This window comes from Salmo trutta, chromosome 36 (genome assembly GCF_901001165.1).
Source record: "Salmo trutta chromosome 36, fSalTru1.1, whole genome shotgun sequence".
NCBI classification, from domain to species: Eukaryota; Metazoa; Chordata; class Actinopteri; order Salmoniformes; family Salmonidae; genus Salmo; species Salmo trutta.
Genome location: NC_042992.1, coordinates 32,998,797 through 33,016,799, shown reverse-complemented (window position 1 = coordinate 33,016,799; position 18,003 = coordinate 32,998,797). Strand labels below are relative to the sequence as shown.

Below are 18,003 nucleotides of genomic sequence, written 5' to 3'. Positions count from 1 at the left end.
AGTGTTTCTAATAGATTCCTTGTGAGTGTATTATTGCTTCATTATACCACACTAATATCAATATTTTCCTTCTAATAATAACAACAGAGAGAGGTCTTCTAAAAATGCCTTTTTATTTCTCCCAGGAGGCACCTTGCTTTTCACTTTCTCAAGGATCAAAACAATTATATTCAGAATTGAAAAAAAAACATGCAAGAAAGTTGCAGTTTCAGCCCTTCATAGTGCAGTACAGATGTCAACAATACCTGACACTATAGCAGGGTTTGAACATATAGACAAACTGGCTTGACCTAAAATAACAATGGCTTCTATTTGAAAATTGGTTCAATGTGTAAACATTTACTAAAATGTTCTGTACACACACATTTGCTGAGGTTCCTTCAGATAATCTTGTTTCAAAACCTTGCTATGGTCAAATGGAATTCAATTCCTAGACCTCTCCCTAATATCTTCCAGTTCATTTATGGGTGGGCAATTGGGCTCCTCCTCTTCTCAGCTACGTTCTATAGTATTCCTCCGGTTTTCTTTTGGTTCTTTTCTTGTTTTTCTCTTTTTGTGGTATTTTGTCATTTTTCAGACTTTTTGTAGGACTTTTCCTAATTCCTCCTCCTCGCTCGTGTTGCTTCACTCCGTCTTTAAGCGTCCTCCTCAGCCTCCTCCTCAAACTCTCCCTCCTCCTCGGCAGTGGCGTCCTGGTACTGCTGGTACTCAGACACCAGGTCGTTCATGTTGCTCTCGGCCTCAGTGAACTCCATCTCGTCCATGCCCTCTCCGGTGTACCAATGGAGGAAGGCCTTGCGGCGGAACATGGCGGTGAACTGCTCAGAGATGCGCTTGAACAGCTCCTGGATGGCTGTGCTGTTGCCGATGAAGGTGACGGCCATTTTGAGGCCTCTTGGAGGAATGTCGCACACGGCCGTCTTGACGTTGTTGGGGATCCATTCAACGAAGTAGCTGCTGTTCTTGTTCTGGACGTTGAGCATCTGCTCGTCCACCTCCTTCATGGACATGCGGCCACGGAAGACAGCGGCGACAGTAAGGTAGCGACCGTGGCGCGGGTCACATGCGGCCATCATGTTCTTGGCGTCGAACACTTGCTGAGTGAGCTCAGGCACGGTGAGGGCACGGTACTGCTGGCTCCCCCTGCTGGTGAGGGGGGCGAAGCCAGGGATGAAGAAGTGGAGACGGGGGAAAGGTACCATGTTGACGGCCAGTTTGCGGAGGTCGGCGTTGAGCTGACCGGGGAAACGCAGGCAGGTGGTGACTCCGCTCATGGTGGCCGACACCAGGTGGTTGAGGTCTCCGTAGGTGGGCGTGGTGAGTTTGAGGGTACGGAAGCAGATGTCGTAGAGAGCCTCGTTGTCAATGCAGAAGGTCTCGTCGGTGTTCTCCACTAGCTGGTGGACTGACAGGGTGGCATTGTAGGGCTCCACCACAGTGTCTGATACTTTAGGGGAGGGCACCACGCTGAAGGTGTTCATGATGCGGTCGGGGTACTCTTCACGGATCTTGCTGATGAGCAGGGTGCCCATGCCCGAGCCAGTGCCCCCACCCAGGGAGTGGGTGAGCTGGAAGCCCTGGAGGCAGTCGCAGCTCTCAGCCTCTTTCCTCACCACATCCAGGACTGAGTCCACCAGCTCTGCTCCCTCAGTGTAGTGGCCCTTTGCCCAGTTGTTTCCTGCACCGCTCTGACCTAGAAACATCAGAGGAAAGGAGGGACATAAGACCTCAAACACCTGAAACGACAGGTCTGTTTCATAATGACTTTTTCCCCGTGTTTCATTTTCCTATGTGCTAACTAAAAGTGATATGTCCCTTCAATGTCCAAGCAGTGCTAAACCCAAACCCCTCAAGTTCCTTACCAAACACAAAGTTGTCTGGTCTGAAGATCTGTCCGAAGGGTCCGGATCTGACAGAATCCATGGTGCCGGGCTCCAGGTCCACTAGGACCGCTCTGGGTACATACTTGCCACCTCCATGAGAGACAACGATAGAGAGACACACACCAGCTCAATACTGCAGGGAACAATGGGCTATATGATGTCAAGAGGAGTGGAGCTCCTGTCTGTCCACCAGGGGGAGGACAAAATACCTCACGTCCTGTACAACACCACTAGTCCACGAAATGTGTGATCCTATCCAGTATCCCCTGCCACGTTGAGATGTTCACCCATTACGTCACATTATGGATAGAATTTAAAATGAATCTCAATTTCAATAGAATAAATGCATATATGTATGTACGTTTGCATATATGTACACGTCTGCGTAAGCAGCAAAGACGTTCTTCTGTTGAAAGGTTGTTTGTAAATGTAGAGGGTGTAGGTGTGGTACCTGAAGCCTCGTTGTAGTAGACACTGATCCTGTCCAGCTGCAGGTCGCTGTCTCCGTGGTAGGTGCCTGTGGGGTCGATGCCATGTTCATCGCTGATCACCTCCCAGAACTAAAGAGGTCGAGAAATGTCAACCGAGAGGCTCGAATTGACACAGGCCAGCACTGCTAACGTGCAGGTTGCCCTCAGTGGCTGAACTACCAGCAGAATGTGGGTGGTGTGAGGTCAAGTGGTTGGGAAGCGGGGCTAGTGGTAGTATATTTGGTTATTGCTGTTACTATATTATTACATTAGAAATGTCATGAACAAAATGACTATTGCTGTAAAGATGAACAAGACCCTATACCATACAAGGTATCCTCTACAATACATAACATACAAAACATCATGCAAGACACACTATGTTAAGTTGAAACGTATACCGTAGGGATATTCAATACCACGACATAATTCCCAAACTATTGAAAATGTCATCCAGTTGGGCTGTCTATCCTGACACAGATGTGTGCTCCTGACCTCCCAGCTACCACAGGTGGGGGGACAAAAATGCTGCCGAATTCTCTCAGGGAGTGTAGAAACCACAGGCATATCCCAAGAGATAATTGCCTTCGCAGTCACAAGACATTGAGCAGCACGTTCAAAATCGCATTTCTCTTCCTGAATTGGTGCTTTTCGAGCTAGGCTACAGAGTACCCCCCCCCCCCCCCCCCCCCCCCCCCCCCCCCCCAGTACAGAGCAATCACAGTTGTGGTGTGCTCGGTGTATTCGTTAGTTCAGCTTCGCTGTCCCACTGCAAAGCCATGGTGTGTGTGGTATTTCGAAGTCTGAGGAGTGCGTGTAGATGCATGAGTGTGGATGTGGATGCACGTACACATCCACGCGTGCACGGTCGTGTCACTACTGCTGATGTCACTTTTCTGACCTGGGAGGGCTGCAGCAACAACAAGGGATCGGAGTAATGTGGAGAAACATCTAGCCTTGGAGTGGAAGACAAGCTCAAGAGATGGGCGTAAAGAGCTGCTGAAAACAACTCTATACTTAACGTTAGAATATCTACCGTCCATGAAGATGTGTTACAAACGGCTGAACGAGAGAGAGAGAGAAGTAATACTCGGTAGGCTACCACGTGAGCGGGCAAAGTGGAACCATCCCAGAGGAATTAGCCTCTTGGGACAGATTGATGCGAACTCAACTGACCCTAATCTGAAATAGAGAGCGCGAGAACCTTGTTTTATATGAAACGCCTCTTTGAGCTTTCACCCCACTTTACCATCTATTCTTGAACCCCTCTCAATATCAAGAAATATTAGTGAAATGGCCCATTCTTGTTCACTGTGCTGTCTGGTAATACACATTTGCATTTAACACATCAATAAGTTAGGGCTACCAAGTTAGACTATTGACACTCCATTTCCCATAAGAATTCCATTCACTACAAAGGGTAGGCCTGAATAGACTTATGTACCTATTTGGTATAGACAACATATTTAAAGAGAGTTATTGAGGCCTTGTGGATATTACATTATGTTGATGACATTTCACTGGCCCACTGGACCCTCTATGGCTGGTGTCCCCAAATGGTGTTGTGTAAAATAACAAAGTTGTGGATAAAAACATATAGGTTACACTAAAGTGTCTACTCGACTACTTATCACAAGCATTAGTCATTTAAACGATGTCATGTGCTCTCATAGTCCACAGCCTGTTCATATCCCTCCCCAGAAGTCCCCTTCACAGTTGTTGGCGTTTTATATTTATTATTTAACTAGGCAAGTCAGTTACAAACAAATTCTTATTTACAATGACGGCCTACCCCGGCCAAACCTGAACGACGCTGGACAAATTGTGCGCCGCCCTATGGAACTTACAATCACAGCCGGATGTGATACAGCCTGGATTCGAACTAGGGACTGTAGTGCCTTAGATCGCTGCGCCACTCGGGAGCCCGTTCATTAATCTCTCCCTTGCCTGCTTCAGCAACTTTCCCCTTTTTTCCCCTTAAATTAAAGGACGTTGATTCAGCTCCAATAAGACAACGGCTGTAGTGTCCCCGCTATTCTATTTAAATCACCATCGCGTTAATAATGGTTTATTTTAATGGTCTATTATGCGTACTCAGTCAAGAGGCGACGTGTCAATGCGCAACAGACGCGTTTTTGTCGTAAAAAAAGCCCACTACTCTTTAACAAGTTATGTTTAAAGTTTGACGCGTGCCACTGCCTAAAGATGACTCAATAATATGATAGGAGGCTATCTAAAGACATAGCCGACTTACCTAAATGTGTAATGCAAGGGAATACGCATAGGCTACTGAGACTAAAAGTATAGGAAATGTAAACTTGTCAACCCCCCCCCCAAAAAAAAAAAATCTCGAAAAAGCAATCTTTCCGCGTCAACATCTGTAAACCGCGGGGGGGTGAACAAGCCTATGTAAAGCTATAGGTTTTCCACCGTGCCATAACTTTAGGACGAAGTGTCTTGTGTATAAATGTCTAGATGTTTTTTTCATCTGTGTTTTAAAGTCTTCATTTTAGACATCTCTTTTTCGTAGTCTATTGAAGAAAAGTCTATTCCAGACACGGAACAATGAGCGTGGCATAAAGAGCAGACAGACGCCCAGCGAAATCACGTCTCAATAGTCCCGGAGGATATTCTTACCGTAATAAAATAACTGTCATCGTTTATCCAGTTGTGCTTTCTTCTAAGACTAGTCTACATTGGCAAAAGATAAATGTATATCCCATAAAGAACAAAAACGACGTAGAAGCTTTACAACTGGACTGAAAAGCAGACAACAAAAGACATATTCATTCCGGTACTCTTCATCCATTGAGAACTTTAAATGGCCTCATGTTAGAAAAAGAGACCATAACGGAAAATACTGCATTGAATGTTCATCACTTAGGCTAAGTGGATTTTTTTTGTAACTTAAAATACCCATAGTCTAGAATACAACTTTTTGAGAAGCAACAAATAGTTTGTACAATGCATTATTTATGAATTCCCAAATGTAAGACTAGACATTGTTCGTTTTAGTTTTTAAGATTCTTACCTTGGCCCCAATCTGGTTACCGCACTGCCCGGCCTGAATGTGTACAATTTCCCTCATTTTGTAAGCGTGTAGTAATTGAAAATACAAGAGAATAAACTGAAGTGCTGTTTTGTCGACGCTGTTGACACACTCACCACTGTGAAGTATGTGGATGCCACCTTTGAGCAAGGCGGGACAAAGAATGTAAAAGACTGGACAGTGGCCAAACCGAAGCTTGCGCTAATGATTGGTCAAGGACTTCGGAAACCCAATCTTGATTGGATGAGGAAAGAAAATCTAAAGGGTTTCTCTGCCGTAAAGAAAGGGGCCGGAAGTGGAGAGGGAGTGCCGCGTCCCGTCCTGTTACACTGCCCTGTTGGAGCTGGCAGGACATGGAGTCAGCGCACTCGCTATCAAAGATTTTCTAAACTAGATGATCATGAATTGTATGATTTGCCTCGAATCCTGTAAGACTCCTATAAAATCGTATAAAAATTTATTGGAAAAATGTATTGTTGGAAAATAATCCCCCCCTATTAGATGTGAAAATAGTTCCTTGAATAAAACAATCAGAAATCAATATTATGTACAACAATTGATTCCCTGAAATCAGATCAGCCAAGACAAATGACTTACATATTGATAACCTTACTACAATAAACCCAAAATTGATGTTCATCATCCTAAATTTTGAGTTTAAAACAAATATAATGATTATGCAGAATACTATCTTCTGCTGTTTGGTTATAACATCCAATGTAGCATGGTTACATATATATGTGCTGTGCTGATTACCCCAGGTCACTGCGTCTGAGGCCTTAGTAAGACAAACATTCAATGGGGTGGTTGTATGAAGCACACATTTAAGCTCCACACCAATCAATCAAATGTATTTATAAAGCCCTTTTTACATCAGCTGATGTCACAAAGGGCTTATACAGAAACCCAGCCTAAAACCCCAAACAGCAAGCAATGCAGGTGTAGGAGCGCGGTGGCTAGGAAAACCTCCCTAGAAAGGCAGGAACCTAGGAGGAAACATAGAGAGGAACCAGACTCTGAGGGGTGGCCAGTCCTCTTCTGGCTGTCCCGGGTGGAGATTATAAGAGTGCATGGTCCTTAAGGCTAGAACGTTCTTCAAGATGTTCAAACGTTCATACATGACCAGCAGGGTCAAATAATAATCACAGTGGTTGTAGAGGGTGTAACAGGTCAGCACCTCAGGAGTAAACGTCAGTTGGCTTTTCATAGCTGAGCAGTCAGAGGTTGAGACAGCTGGTGCGGTAGAGAGAGAGAGAGAGAGGGGCGTCACATCAAATAAACAACAAATAAAAAACTTCAACTAAAGAGCATAAAGTCAATACTTTTGTTGATATAGCTAAGTAATTCGATATTGTATCCTAAATACTGAAGTATTTCACACTGATCATTGAATGAAATTTAATTCACCACCGCAACACCAGATGGCGACAGCACATTTTGTAATGGGCGTGAGACGATGGATAGACGCTTTTGACGGGAAGAGCTATAACGGGACGAACGCTTCATATATACACACAGTCATTGGACAGACGATAGCAAGAATAACGCTGCTGTATTTTGAGAGCAAAAACAATAATCTATACATTTGCATTCTGCATTAGTTCATTCTGTCAAATTGGTAAGTAAATGGACATATTTCGCCTAATCATTCGATTGATTTGATGCATTGCATCTCGGATTGCAATGTATGTAAACAGCAGTGGGGTCTGGCAAAAAGGATAGTGGAATTGGACACATTTGTATAATTTGGTAACGAGTTGCTACAGTCTTGCATGTTTTATTTACATACCATTAGCATGTGTGTTGATACATTTGTTGATACATATATGAGCTCGTCTTTCTATGCTCTTTATGCAGCAAAATGTCCTGGGTGATGATGCGCAACATTTACGCAAATTAAATTAGCTGCCAGTGTTGTCTCGAGAACTTTCTCAAGGATCCTGCCCCCTTGGATTTTCACGGAGAAGATCACATTAGTTCTAATACTGACTACCTGCTCAAATTCGGATTAAATCTTAATTGAAATATAGAAAACGTTTAGTCCCATTTGTTACTTACAGTAGCTATATGAAATTATTATTAGGTCTACTGTATAGATTTCAGTCAAAGCTGTCAAGCATGACTGATGAAATAAGCTATAAATGCTTGAGCAATAGGCCAAGGTACGACTCTTAAGTAGCCCACTGTCAGGCCATTGCCAAGCATTGAAGCTTGGTATATGAAATTGTTGAATTAAATTGTGTGTGTGTGTGTGTGTGTTGTTTTTTGTCTTTCTAGAATCTGAGGGAGAAAAACATGTTCTACACATGTGGTCCAAATGAAGCTATGGTGGTGTCAGGTCCATTCTCTAATCAATACAATTCTACTCTCCATTTATGAACATATTACATTAAAGAGCTGTAAGATGGTAGTAATACTCACATGCGTATCTCACCATCCTCTCGCCCTCCCTCTCTCGCTCTCACCCTCTCTCGCTCTCGCTCTCCCTCTCTCGCTCTCACCCTCTCTCTCTCGCTCTCGCTCTCCCTCTCTCGCTCTCTCCCTCTCTCGCTCTCTCGCTCTCTCTCTCTCTCTCGCTCTCCCTCTCTCGCTCTCTCTCTCTCTCTCGCTCTCTCGCTCTCCCTCTCTCGCTCTCACCCTCTCTCGCTCTCTCTCGCTCTCGCTCTCCCTCTCTCGCTCTCTCTCTCTCTCGCTCTCTCTCTCTCTCTCGCTCTCCCTCTCTCGCTCTCCCTCTCTCGCTCTCCCTCTCTCGCTCTCCCTCTCTCGCTCTCTCTCTCTCTCTCGCTCTCCCTCTCTCGCTCTCCCTCTCTCGCTCTCCCTCTCTCGCTCTCTCTCTCTCTCTCGCTCTCCCTCTCTCGCTCTCCCTCTCTCGCTCTCTCCCTCTCTCTCTCGCTCTCTCTCTCTCTCTCGCTCTCCCTCTCTCTCTCTCTCTCCCTCTCTCGCTCTCCCTCTCTCTCTCCCTCTCTCCCTCTCTCGCTCTCTCCCTCTCTCTCTTGCTCTCTCTCTCTCTCGCTCTCCCTCTCTCGCTCTCCCTCTCTCGCTCTCTCCCTCTCTCTCTCGCTCTCTCTCGCTCTCCCTCTCTCGCTCTCCCTCTCTCGCTCTCCCTCTCTCGCTTTCTGTTTCTCAGGGCTCTGCCGTTCTCCTCCAGTAATGATTTCTGGAGGCAGAGTGTTTGTGCTTCCCTGTGTTCAGAAGATCCAGAGGTGCGGTCTCTTTTCCTGTTCATGTCTGCAAACGCATACATTGGCCGTGCGTTGCCATTTGCCATTGTTTTGGGATATCATCCTACAGCATTGTGGAATGACTATATCTCTCCCTCCTTTCCTCTCCTCTCTCCCAGGATCTCCCTGAACACTCTGACGCTGAACGTGAAGAGTGATAAAGTCTACACCCGCCATGGGGTTCCCATCTCGGTCACTGGTATTGCCCAGGTTTGTCTCTCCATCTTTCTCTGTCTCCATTTCTTCCTGAGCCAATGTAGCTGCACTATTCTGTTACATCACTTTTAAGCCTTGTATCAATGACCGCAGCACAACTGTGCTAAAACGTTTACCTCCACAGTCAGGTGGGCAATAATGGTATCAAGTAGCCAATTAAAACATGCCAACTGTTTTGCTTATATCATTCATTTATACACTGGTATTAAATGATTAAATACCTCACTTGCTTGTGCTTTGGACAGAACTGAGTAACCCTGCCTGTTGGAGTGTTAGTACAACTACTACTGCTGTGTAGTCGGGTAGTATACAGCAGATGCTTCTGTTTGTTTAGCACTGTGCACACCTGAGTCATGCTCATTAATCACCAACAACAGACTAAAACAGGGAGGGACTACCTGAACCTGCTCATAAAATGCACATTTTTGTTTTCTGTTTCAAAACATTTCAAAAATGTTTTCGGTTGCGTGCCCTAATGAACTATTAACCAGTGTGCTCTCCTCCGTCCAGATGAAGATCCAGGGGCAGAACAAGCAGATGCTGGCCGCAGCTTGTCAGATGTTCATGGGGAAGTCGGAGGGCGAGATCGCCCAAATCGCCCTGGAGACGCTGGAGGGTCACCAGAGGGCCATCATCGCCCACCTGACTGTGGAGGTAAACTTGACCTTTTTAGCACAGCTGTGCTGCAGTCGTAGGTACAAGGCGAAGCCGAGTACCTGTCGAGTACCCAATCACAATGCTTGTTTTTACCAACCTGTTGTAGAACATCTGTTTTGCAAGATGTCACAAACAGATCTGGGGTCAGGCTACATTATAGCAGCTCACTCATTTTAGTGCAATATAGAAACATTTCAGCACTATTTGCCTTCTTCATGGTTGCATGAGGTAAACTGGATAGCACCCATACTGGCCACATCCACAGTTACAGATAAACAAACAGCACATTGTAGCAGATCACTGATTTCAATGCTTTAAAGCCATGACCAAACCCAAGAGCTATGGCCAGAGATGCACTCCCCTACCCATTTATTTGGACAGCGAAGCTAAAACTTTTAATTTGGCCCTATACTCCAGCATTTTGGATTTGAGATCAATTGTTTAATATGAGGCGACACTATACATAATGTCACCTTTTATTAGAGGGTATTTTTGTATGTACACTAGTTTGAGAAACATATGCCTCACAGGTCCTCAACTGGCAGCTTCATTAAATAGTACCCTCAAAACGCCAGTCTCAACGTCAACAGTGAAGAGGCGACTCCGGGATGCTGGCCTTCTAGGCAGAGTTCCTCTGTCCAGTGTCTGTGGTCTTTTGCCCATCTTAATCTTTTATTTTTATTGACCAGTCTGAGATATGGATTTTTCTTTGCAACTCTGCCTAGAAGGCCAGCATCCCGGAATGGGATGATAAAATGATAAACTTGGATTAGCTAACACAATGTGCCTTTGGAACACAGGAGTGATGGTTTCCAGCTACAATAGTAATTTACAACATTAACAATGTCTACATTGTATTTCTGATCAATTTCATGTTATTTTAATGGACAAAAAATGTGCTTTTCTTTCAAAAACAAGGATATTTCTAAGTGACCCCAAACTTTTGAACGGTAGTGTATGTACCATACGCAAAACAGCACATTGCATGTTAGAAATGGCTTGTGACCTACCATAATAAACAGACCATAACAAACAGACCAAAACAAACAGACCATAGCAAACAGGCCATAAACAGATCATAAACAGACCATATCAAATAGGCCATAAACAGACCATAACAAACAGACCATAAACAGACCATATAAAACAGACCACAAACAGACCATAAACAGACCATATAAAACAGACCATAAACAGACCATAACAAACATACCATAACAAACAGACCGTAACAAACGGACCATAAACAGACTATAACAAACAGACCATAAACAGACCATAACAAACAGACCACAAACAGACCATAATAAACAGACCATAAACAGACCATAACAAACAGACCATAACAAACAGACCACAAACAGACTACAAACAGACCATAACAAACAGACCATAACAAACAACAAATCAAACCGTTTTATATATATATAGTCGAACCTTAGTCATATGGAAATCTATTTCTGGCTATGTGTTCAACAACATAGTAACATGATGGAGAGGGAGCACTGCATCTTTTTATTGTCAAATGAAGGTATATCAACATAGGCCCTAACTCTGTTATTTTCCCCTCCATCAGGAGATCTATAGGGACCGTAAGAAGTTCTCGGAGGAGGTGTTCAAGGTGGCCTCGTCTGACCTGGTCAACATGGGCATCAGCGTGGTCAGCTACACGCTCAAAGACGTTCACGATGACCAGGTGCTTTCTCTCTCTACTTTCAATGGAGACTCCATTTTTTGCAGCTTCTCCAATACTAGGTAAATAATGGACACTAGATGGATGCCAGGTAAATAATCGACCCTAAACTAAAAGCATGTTGTTGTCTTCCTCTCTGTGGTTCAGGACTACCTCCACTCCCTGGGGAAATCCAGGACCGCCCAGGTACAGAAAGACGCCCGCATCGGAGAGGCCCAGTTCAAGAGGGATGCTGTGATCAGGGTGAGCCACCCCTCCCTTCTCTCTGGTCTCTCATTCTTTCTACCTTCTCTTCTTCAACCCGTTATCCTTTACCTTGCTCTTGTTTATTTCAAAATTCACCATCATATTTTCTTTTGCTTGGTTTTCCTTATCCGTTCTTACTTGATGTTTTTTATTTTGGGGGGGTAGACCAACTTTAATATTGCAGATAGATTGTAGTTTCCATCAATGTAATTGTCTGCATCATTTACAATTCCCCATATCTATATAGAAACATATATACATAGATCTCTCCTTCCAGACTCACATTAAGCATCTCCAATCCAAAATTAAATCTAGAATCGGCTTTCTATTTCGCAACAAAGCCTCCTTCACTCATGCTGCCAAACATACCCTCGTAAAACTGACTATCCTACCGATCCTTGACTTCGGTGATGTCATTTACAAAATAGCCTCCAACACTCTACTCAGCAAATTGGATGCAGTCTATCACAGTGCCATCCGTTTTGTCACCAAAGCCCCATATACTACCCACCACTGTGACCTGTATGCTCTCGTTGGCTGGCCCTCGCTTCATATTCGTCGCCAAACCCACTGGCTCCAGGTCATCTTTAAGTCTTTGCTAGGTAAAGCCCCGACTTATCTCAGCTCACAGGTCACCATAGCAGCACCCACCCGTAGCATGCGCTCCAGCAGGTACAGTGGGGGAAAAAAGTATTTGATCCCCTGCTGATTTTGTACGTTTGCCCACTTACAAAGAAATTATCAGTCTATAATTTAATGGTAGATTTATATGAACAGTGAGAGACAGAATAACAACAAAAAAATCCAGAAAAACGCATGTCAAAAATGTTATAAAATGATTTCCATTTTAATGAGGGAAATAAGTATTTGACCCCTCTGCAAAACATGACTTAATACTTGGTGGCAAAACCCTTGTTGGCAATCACAGAGGTCAGATGTTTCTTGTAGTTGGCCACCAGGTTTGCACACATCTCAGGAGGGATTTTGTCCCACTCCTCTTTGCAGATCTTCTCCAAGTCATTAAGGTTTCGAGGCTGACGTTTGGCAACTCGAACCTTCAGCTCCCTCCACAGATTTTCTATGGGATTAAGGTCTGGAGACTGGCTAGGCCACTCAGGTTAATGTGCTTCTTCTTGAGCTACTCCTTTGTTGCCTTGGCCGTGTGTTTTGAGTCATTGTCATGCTGGAATACCCATCCACGACCCATTTTCAATGCCCTGGCTGAGGGAAGGAGGTTCTCACCCAAAATTTGACAGTACATGGCCCCGTCAAATGATGCGGTGAAGTTGTCCTGTCCCCTTAGCAGAAAAACACCCCCAAAGCATAATGTTTCCACCTCCATGTTTGACGGTGGAGATGGTGTTCTTGGGGTCATAGGCAGCATTCCTCCTTCTCCAAACACGCCGAGTTGAGTTGATGCCAAAGAGCCCCATTTTGGTCTCATCTGACCACAACACTTTCACCAGTTGTCCTCTGAGTCATTCAGATGTTCATTGGCAAACTTCAGACGGGCATGTATATGTATTCTTGAGCAGGGGGACCTTGCGGGCGCTGCAGGATTTCAGTCCTTCACGGCGTAGTGTGTTACCAATTGTTTTCTTGGTGACAATGGTCTCAGCTGCCTTGAGATCATTGACAAGATCCTCCCCGTGTAGTTCTGGGCTGATTCCTCACCGTTCTCATGATCATTGCAACTCCACGAGGTGAGATCTTGCATGGAGCCCCAGGCCGAGGGATATTGACAGTTCTTTTGTGTTTCTTCCATTTGCGAATAATCGCACCAACTGTTGTCACCTTCTCACCAAGCTGCTTGGCGATGGTCTTGTAGCCCATTCCAGCCTTGTGTAGGTCTAAAATCTTGTCCCTGACATCCTTGGAGAGCTCTTTGGTCTTGGCCATGGTGAAGAGTTTGGAATCTGATTGATTGATTGCTTCTGTGGACAGGTGTCTTTTATACAGGTAACAAGCTGAGATTAGGAGCACTCCCTTTAAGAGTGTGCTCCTAATCTCAGCTCGTTACCTGTATAAAAGACACCTGGGAGACAGAAATCTTTCTGATTGAGAGGGGGTCAAATACTTATTTCCCTCATTAAAATGCAAATCAATTTATAACATTTTTGACATGCGATTTTCTGGATATTTTTGTTGTTATTCTGTCTCTCACTGTTCAAATAAACCTACCATTAAAATTATAGACTGATCCTTTCTTTATCAGTGGGCAAACGTACAAAATCAGCAGGGGATCAAATACTTCTTTCCCCCACTGTATATTTCACTGGTCACCCCCAAAGCCAAATCCCCCTTTGGCTGCCTTTCCTTCCAGTTCTCTGCTGCCAATGACTGGAACGAACTGCAAAAATCACTGAAGCTGGAGACTCATACCTCCCTCACTAACTTTAAGCACCAGCTGTCAGAGCAGCTCACAGATCACTGCACCTGTACATAGCCCATCTGTAAATAGCCCATCCAACTACCTTATCCCCATACTATTATTTATTTTATTTATTTTGCTCCTTTGCACACCCGTATCTCTACTTGCACACTCATCTTCTGTAAATGAGAACTTGCTCTCAACTAGCCTAACTGGTTAAATAAAGGTGAAATAAATAGATACATTACTTTTCTCTTTCCTGGTACTCCATCTCAACCTTTCCATCTCCAAACTCCTCGTTTCTTATTTCCTCTCTCTGTGTCTCTCTCTGTAGGAAGCCCATGCCATGCAGGAGAAGATCTCAGCCCAGTATGTAAATGAGATCCAGATGGCCAAGGCTCAGAGGGACTATGAGCTGAAGAAAGCATCCTATGACATCGAAGTCAACACCAAGAAGGCGGAGTCCGAGATGGCCTACCAGCTACAGGTATGTCCATGATATTACACTAAGATATGGATGTATTGTATTGCACACCCAATCTCGTTATTTGTTTGTCCTCAAAATGGAAAGCAGCTCACCAAACCAATTGAAACAAAACAACACAAAAATAAAACACAGAATATTCAATAAAAAATATAGAGGTAAAACATAACCTCTTAAAAATGGTCATAAGGAGCGCTACTGAGATCTTGGTCTTACTGTTTGAACCCTCCCTGTCAGGTGGCTAAGACCAAGCAGCGCATCGAGGAGGAGAAGATGCAGGTCAAGGTGGTGGAGCGCTCTCAGCAGATCATGCTCCAGGAGCAGGAGATCACCCGCAGGGAGAAGGAGCTGGAGGCTAAGGTCAAGAAGCCCGCTGAGGCCGAGAGATACCGCCTGGAGAAGCTGGCCGAGGCCCAGCGGTGAGTAACAGGGTCTCCAAATGACCTTTCACACATTATATATTGTATTTTGTGAACAATTGCATAGACAATGAAAATATACTAGATATTAATGCTTTCTATGGAGTATGAGACAGACAAAAAAACACATATTCAAACTATACTGAATATGTACAATGTACTATATCCGTACTGTATACCTCACTGGCCAACCAAGGTGTATGAGATCAAATAAATGTTTCTCTTCCCACAGTGCACAGCTCATCATGGAGGCAGAGGCTGAAGCAGAGTCCATTAGGGTGAGTGAGCATCACATTGTTCGAGATAGATTCTGAAAACTACATTGTTAGTATAGGACTGTTACTGTTCCAAGCTTGTTTTACCCCTAAAAGCAGCTCATTCTTGTGTCGGTGACTCGTATGAGCAGAGAGAACTTTAATAGCAATAGGATAAGTCCATGTTCACCACACTCAAGCCATTTTGCTTGTTCAATCAATACTACTAAATATTGCAGTTAACTTACGATAAGTTACACCCAAGGAAGCTGGAACAACATAGTATGGCCGTCAACACAAAATGTTCTTTTCTCTCTCTCTCTCTCTCTCTCTCTCTCTCTCTCTCTCTCTCTCTCTCTCTCTCTCTCTCTCTCTCTCTCTCAGATTAAGGGAGATGCGGAGGCCTTTGCTGTGGAGGCGAAGGGGAGGGCCGAGGCAGAGCAGATGGCCAAGAAGGCCGAAGCCTTCCAGCAGTACAAGGAGGGAGCCATGGTGGACATGCTGCTGGAGCAACTACCACTAGTGAGAAACAAACCTTTGAAGAGACGGAGCTCAAATACACATATGAGATGTGCGCGTTTAACGATCGCCTAAATCCTGCATTGAGTCGAAGATTTGCATGAACAAGTCACAACACTGATAGAAAGTTAGTTCGTACACATAGTTCCAGAGCCCCAAATCGGATCACCGGGCATAGAAACTGGACGGACACCTCTCGTATGTGCCTGTGCCCTCCTCTAGATGGCGGAGGAGATCAGTAGGCCTCTGGCGCAGGCTCAGAAGATCACCATGATTTCCAGCGGGGGCGGCGAGGTGGGCGCGGCCCAGCTCACAGGGGAGGTGCTAGACATCATGACCCGCCTACCAGCGGCGGTGGAGAAACTGACCGGAATCAACATCTCACAGGTGAGACGGCCTACCCATCGATGTGTGGGATGTATTATATAACAAGATGACTTCTATTTGCCTGTGTAACAACATTCTCAGTAGGTCTCCAATTAATTATACCAGTTGTTACCCCCCCACCGCCCCCAAAAATGATTGTCACATACACCGGAGAGGTGCAGTGAAATGTGTTGTTTTACAAGGTCAGCCATGGTAGTACAGCCATGGTAGTACAGCCATGGTAGTACAGCCATGGTAGTACAGCCATGGTAGTACAGCCATGGTAGTACAGCCATGGTAGTACAGCCATGGTAGTACAGCCATGGTAGTACAGCCATGGTAGTACAGCGCCCTCGGAGCAAATTAGGGTTAAGTGCCTAACTCAAGGATATATCAACAGACCAGGTATTCGAACCAGCGACCTTTCAGCTACTGGACCAACGCTCTACAGTTATATTTCACAGGATAGGATATATGAATAACTTCCCAGATAACTGTGACAAACACGCATGTACATGTATAACTCTTCCATTGACGGTTTATGAAGAATGCTAAAGGTTAACATGTGTCATCGTAAGTATCATGTACAAGATAATATATCATGCCAATTGCAGGATAGTAATGTTCGTATTGTTGGTAAACCTAGTTGGCTAGCTCACTGATCCTACTTTGTGAATCCTTACTCCTTCATTTTCTCTCTCTCTCCAAATCTCCCCCCCCACCCCCAACCCCACCCTCTCGCTCTCGGTCTCTCTCTCTCCATCTCCCTCTCTCTCAACCTGTCCGTCCATCCTCTAGGTGGCGACTCGTATGGGCTGAGGAGAGGCTCCGGGTGCTCAGGTAGACCTATCATCATAGCCCTGCCTGTGTCTGCGTATGTGTCTACTGTCACAGCCTTGCCTTCTCTCCTCAAGGATGTTATACCAACGACGTATCTGTTTCTATGATCAACCCTTTCTATCGATCCCCTCTTCTTTCCACGTGTCTTAGTACCCCTTTTCTCTGTCTATCTCACCTCTAACCTTTCACCTCTAACCCGTTTTCTATTTGGCCCTGGATTCCTCCTCCTAACTGCCTGTGTCCACTGCCTTGCTGCCAAACCCTAAGTGCATCTTAACTGGCGAGTTCAATGCAAGCGCGCAATCAACTCGTCCATCCAGTATTGTCATTCGCAGCGCTCGGTCTTACTCATCAGAAGAAAAGGGGACCCGACCAAATCCACGTTTCAGTCTTTCATTGTTTTTAATGTTACTGGTTGTCGTTTTAGTCTGACGAAATGTAATTGGTTAAGAGAAAATGTCATGGCTCGGTTGGCACTAAGTTTGAGTTACAATGAATGTAAAAAATATTCACCATTCAAAGTATCCAATATTCTAATCTATACCTGCAAAGGCTCTTGGGAGAAGTAGTGTGAATAGGCCAGTCAACTGTTGTTTCTCGATATATTATTATTTTCAATGGATTTCTATCTGTGAAATGTGTGCTTTCCCATTGATGTGTGTACAGTCACTGTTACGACACGTACCTTGCGTGTTTTTGATGTTGTTTTCGTTGTACTTTCTACATCTCTCACACGGAATTATCCTATTTAATCGATATTCGTTAGAAAGGACCTTTTAGTCAAGCAGATTATGTAGCAGTTCTCACAAATGTGACTTGCATTCCTTTTGTCCAGAGTGCTAGGGGACTGGTTTACTGCTCTGTTATAGCTGTCAACATGTAATATGACGTTATAATCATGGAATGATTGCACTTCTGCAACTTCACGCTACGCACTGTAATGTGAAGTTGTACTATTTATGTTAATTGAGATGTACTGTTAGCATTGAAGCTACATTATTCTTTAGGTGGTCCTCAGATCAACGGAAATAGCAGCTGTGGTAATGAATAATAAAGGGAGTAATTTTCAGTTTGAAACATGTTGATTGTCGTCAGAAGGAGAGGAGGTGTCATGTAAAAAGAAACAATTCTGAAAGCATGTCTTCTATTTTTGGGAACCTTTTTCAGCCCAAACTAAAGCTAGCTGTGTCGTATTGTACTACTAATAGACATAACTACTAATGGACATAATAGCATGATATACAAGCATTGAGTACATGGCACATACAGAGTATACATCCATTGTTGCCCTCAGAACAGCCTCATTTCATCGGGG

The 18,003-nt window shown here is 44.4% G+C and overlaps 2 protein-coding genes across 2 annotated transcripts; one reads left to right on the top strand and one right to left on the bottom strand.

Moving 5' to 3' along the window:
* Window positions 1-96: 96 nt before the first annotated feature.
* Window positions 97-5,562, bottom strand: LOC115175933 (tubulin beta chain). Its single transcript, XM_029735587.1, has 4 exons — window positions 5,385-5,562; window positions 2,335-2,443; window positions 1,863-1,973; window positions 97-1,693 (listed from the first exon to the last, which is right to left on the bottom strand). The coding sequence occupies exons 1-4, from the start codon at window positions 5,439-5,441 to the stop codon at window positions 636-638; spliced, it is 1,335 nt and encodes a 444-aa protein (XP_029591447.1). The 5' UTR covers window positions 5,442-5,562; the 3' UTR covers window positions 97-635.
* A 1,298-nt stretch (window positions 5,563-6,860) lies between these two features.
* On the top strand, window positions 6,861-17,765 carry LOC115175931 (flotillin-1). Its single transcript, XM_029735585.1, has 13 exons — window positions 6,861-7,020; window positions 7,680-7,740; window positions 8,530-8,605; window positions 8,743-8,833; window positions 9,350-9,493; window positions 11,073-11,192; window positions 11,337-11,432; window positions 14,141-14,293; window positions 14,528-14,709; window positions 14,942-14,987; window positions 15,348-15,485; window positions 15,705-15,869; window positions 16,647-17,765. Exons 2-13 carry the CDS (start codon window positions 7,698-7,700, stop codon window positions 16,665-16,667), a joined length of 1,275 nt encoding a protein of 424 aa, XP_029591445.1. The 5' UTR covers window positions 6,861-7,020; window positions 7,680-7,697; the 3' UTR covers window positions 16,668-17,765.
* Window positions 17,766-18,003: the final 238 nt, after the last annotated feature.

What these genes read in the sequence shown, in the direction of transcription:
- LOC115175933 (XM_029735587.1), bottom strand. Translation starts at nt 5,441, where the DNA reads ATGAGGGAAATTGTACACATTCAGGCCGGGCAGTGCGGTAACCAGATT. An exon ending in CTACTACAACGAGGCTTCAG is followed by an intron (nt 1,974 to 2,334) that starts GTACCACACCTA and finishes TCTCTCATGGAG; the next exon opens with GTGGCAAGTATGTACCCAGA. An exon ending in ACCAGACAACTTTGTGTTTG is followed by an intron (nt 1,694 to 1,862) that starts GTAAGGAACTTG and finishes TGATGTTTCTAG; the next exon opens with GTCAGAGCGGTGCAGGAAAC.
- LOC115175931 (XM_029735585.1), top strand. Translation starts at nt 7,698, where the DNA reads ATGTTCTACACATGTGGTCCAAATGAAGCTATGGTGGTGTCAG. An exon ending in AAGCTGGCCGAGGCCCAGCG is followed by an intron (nt 14,710 to 14,941) that starts GTGAGTAACAGG and finishes CTCTTCCCACAG; the next exon opens with TGCACAGCTCATCATGGAGG. An exon ending in TGCTGGAGCAACTACCACTA is followed by an intron (nt 15,486 to 15,704) that starts GTGAGAAACAAA and finishes GCCCTCCTCTAG; the next exon opens with ATGGCGGAGGAGATCAGTAG.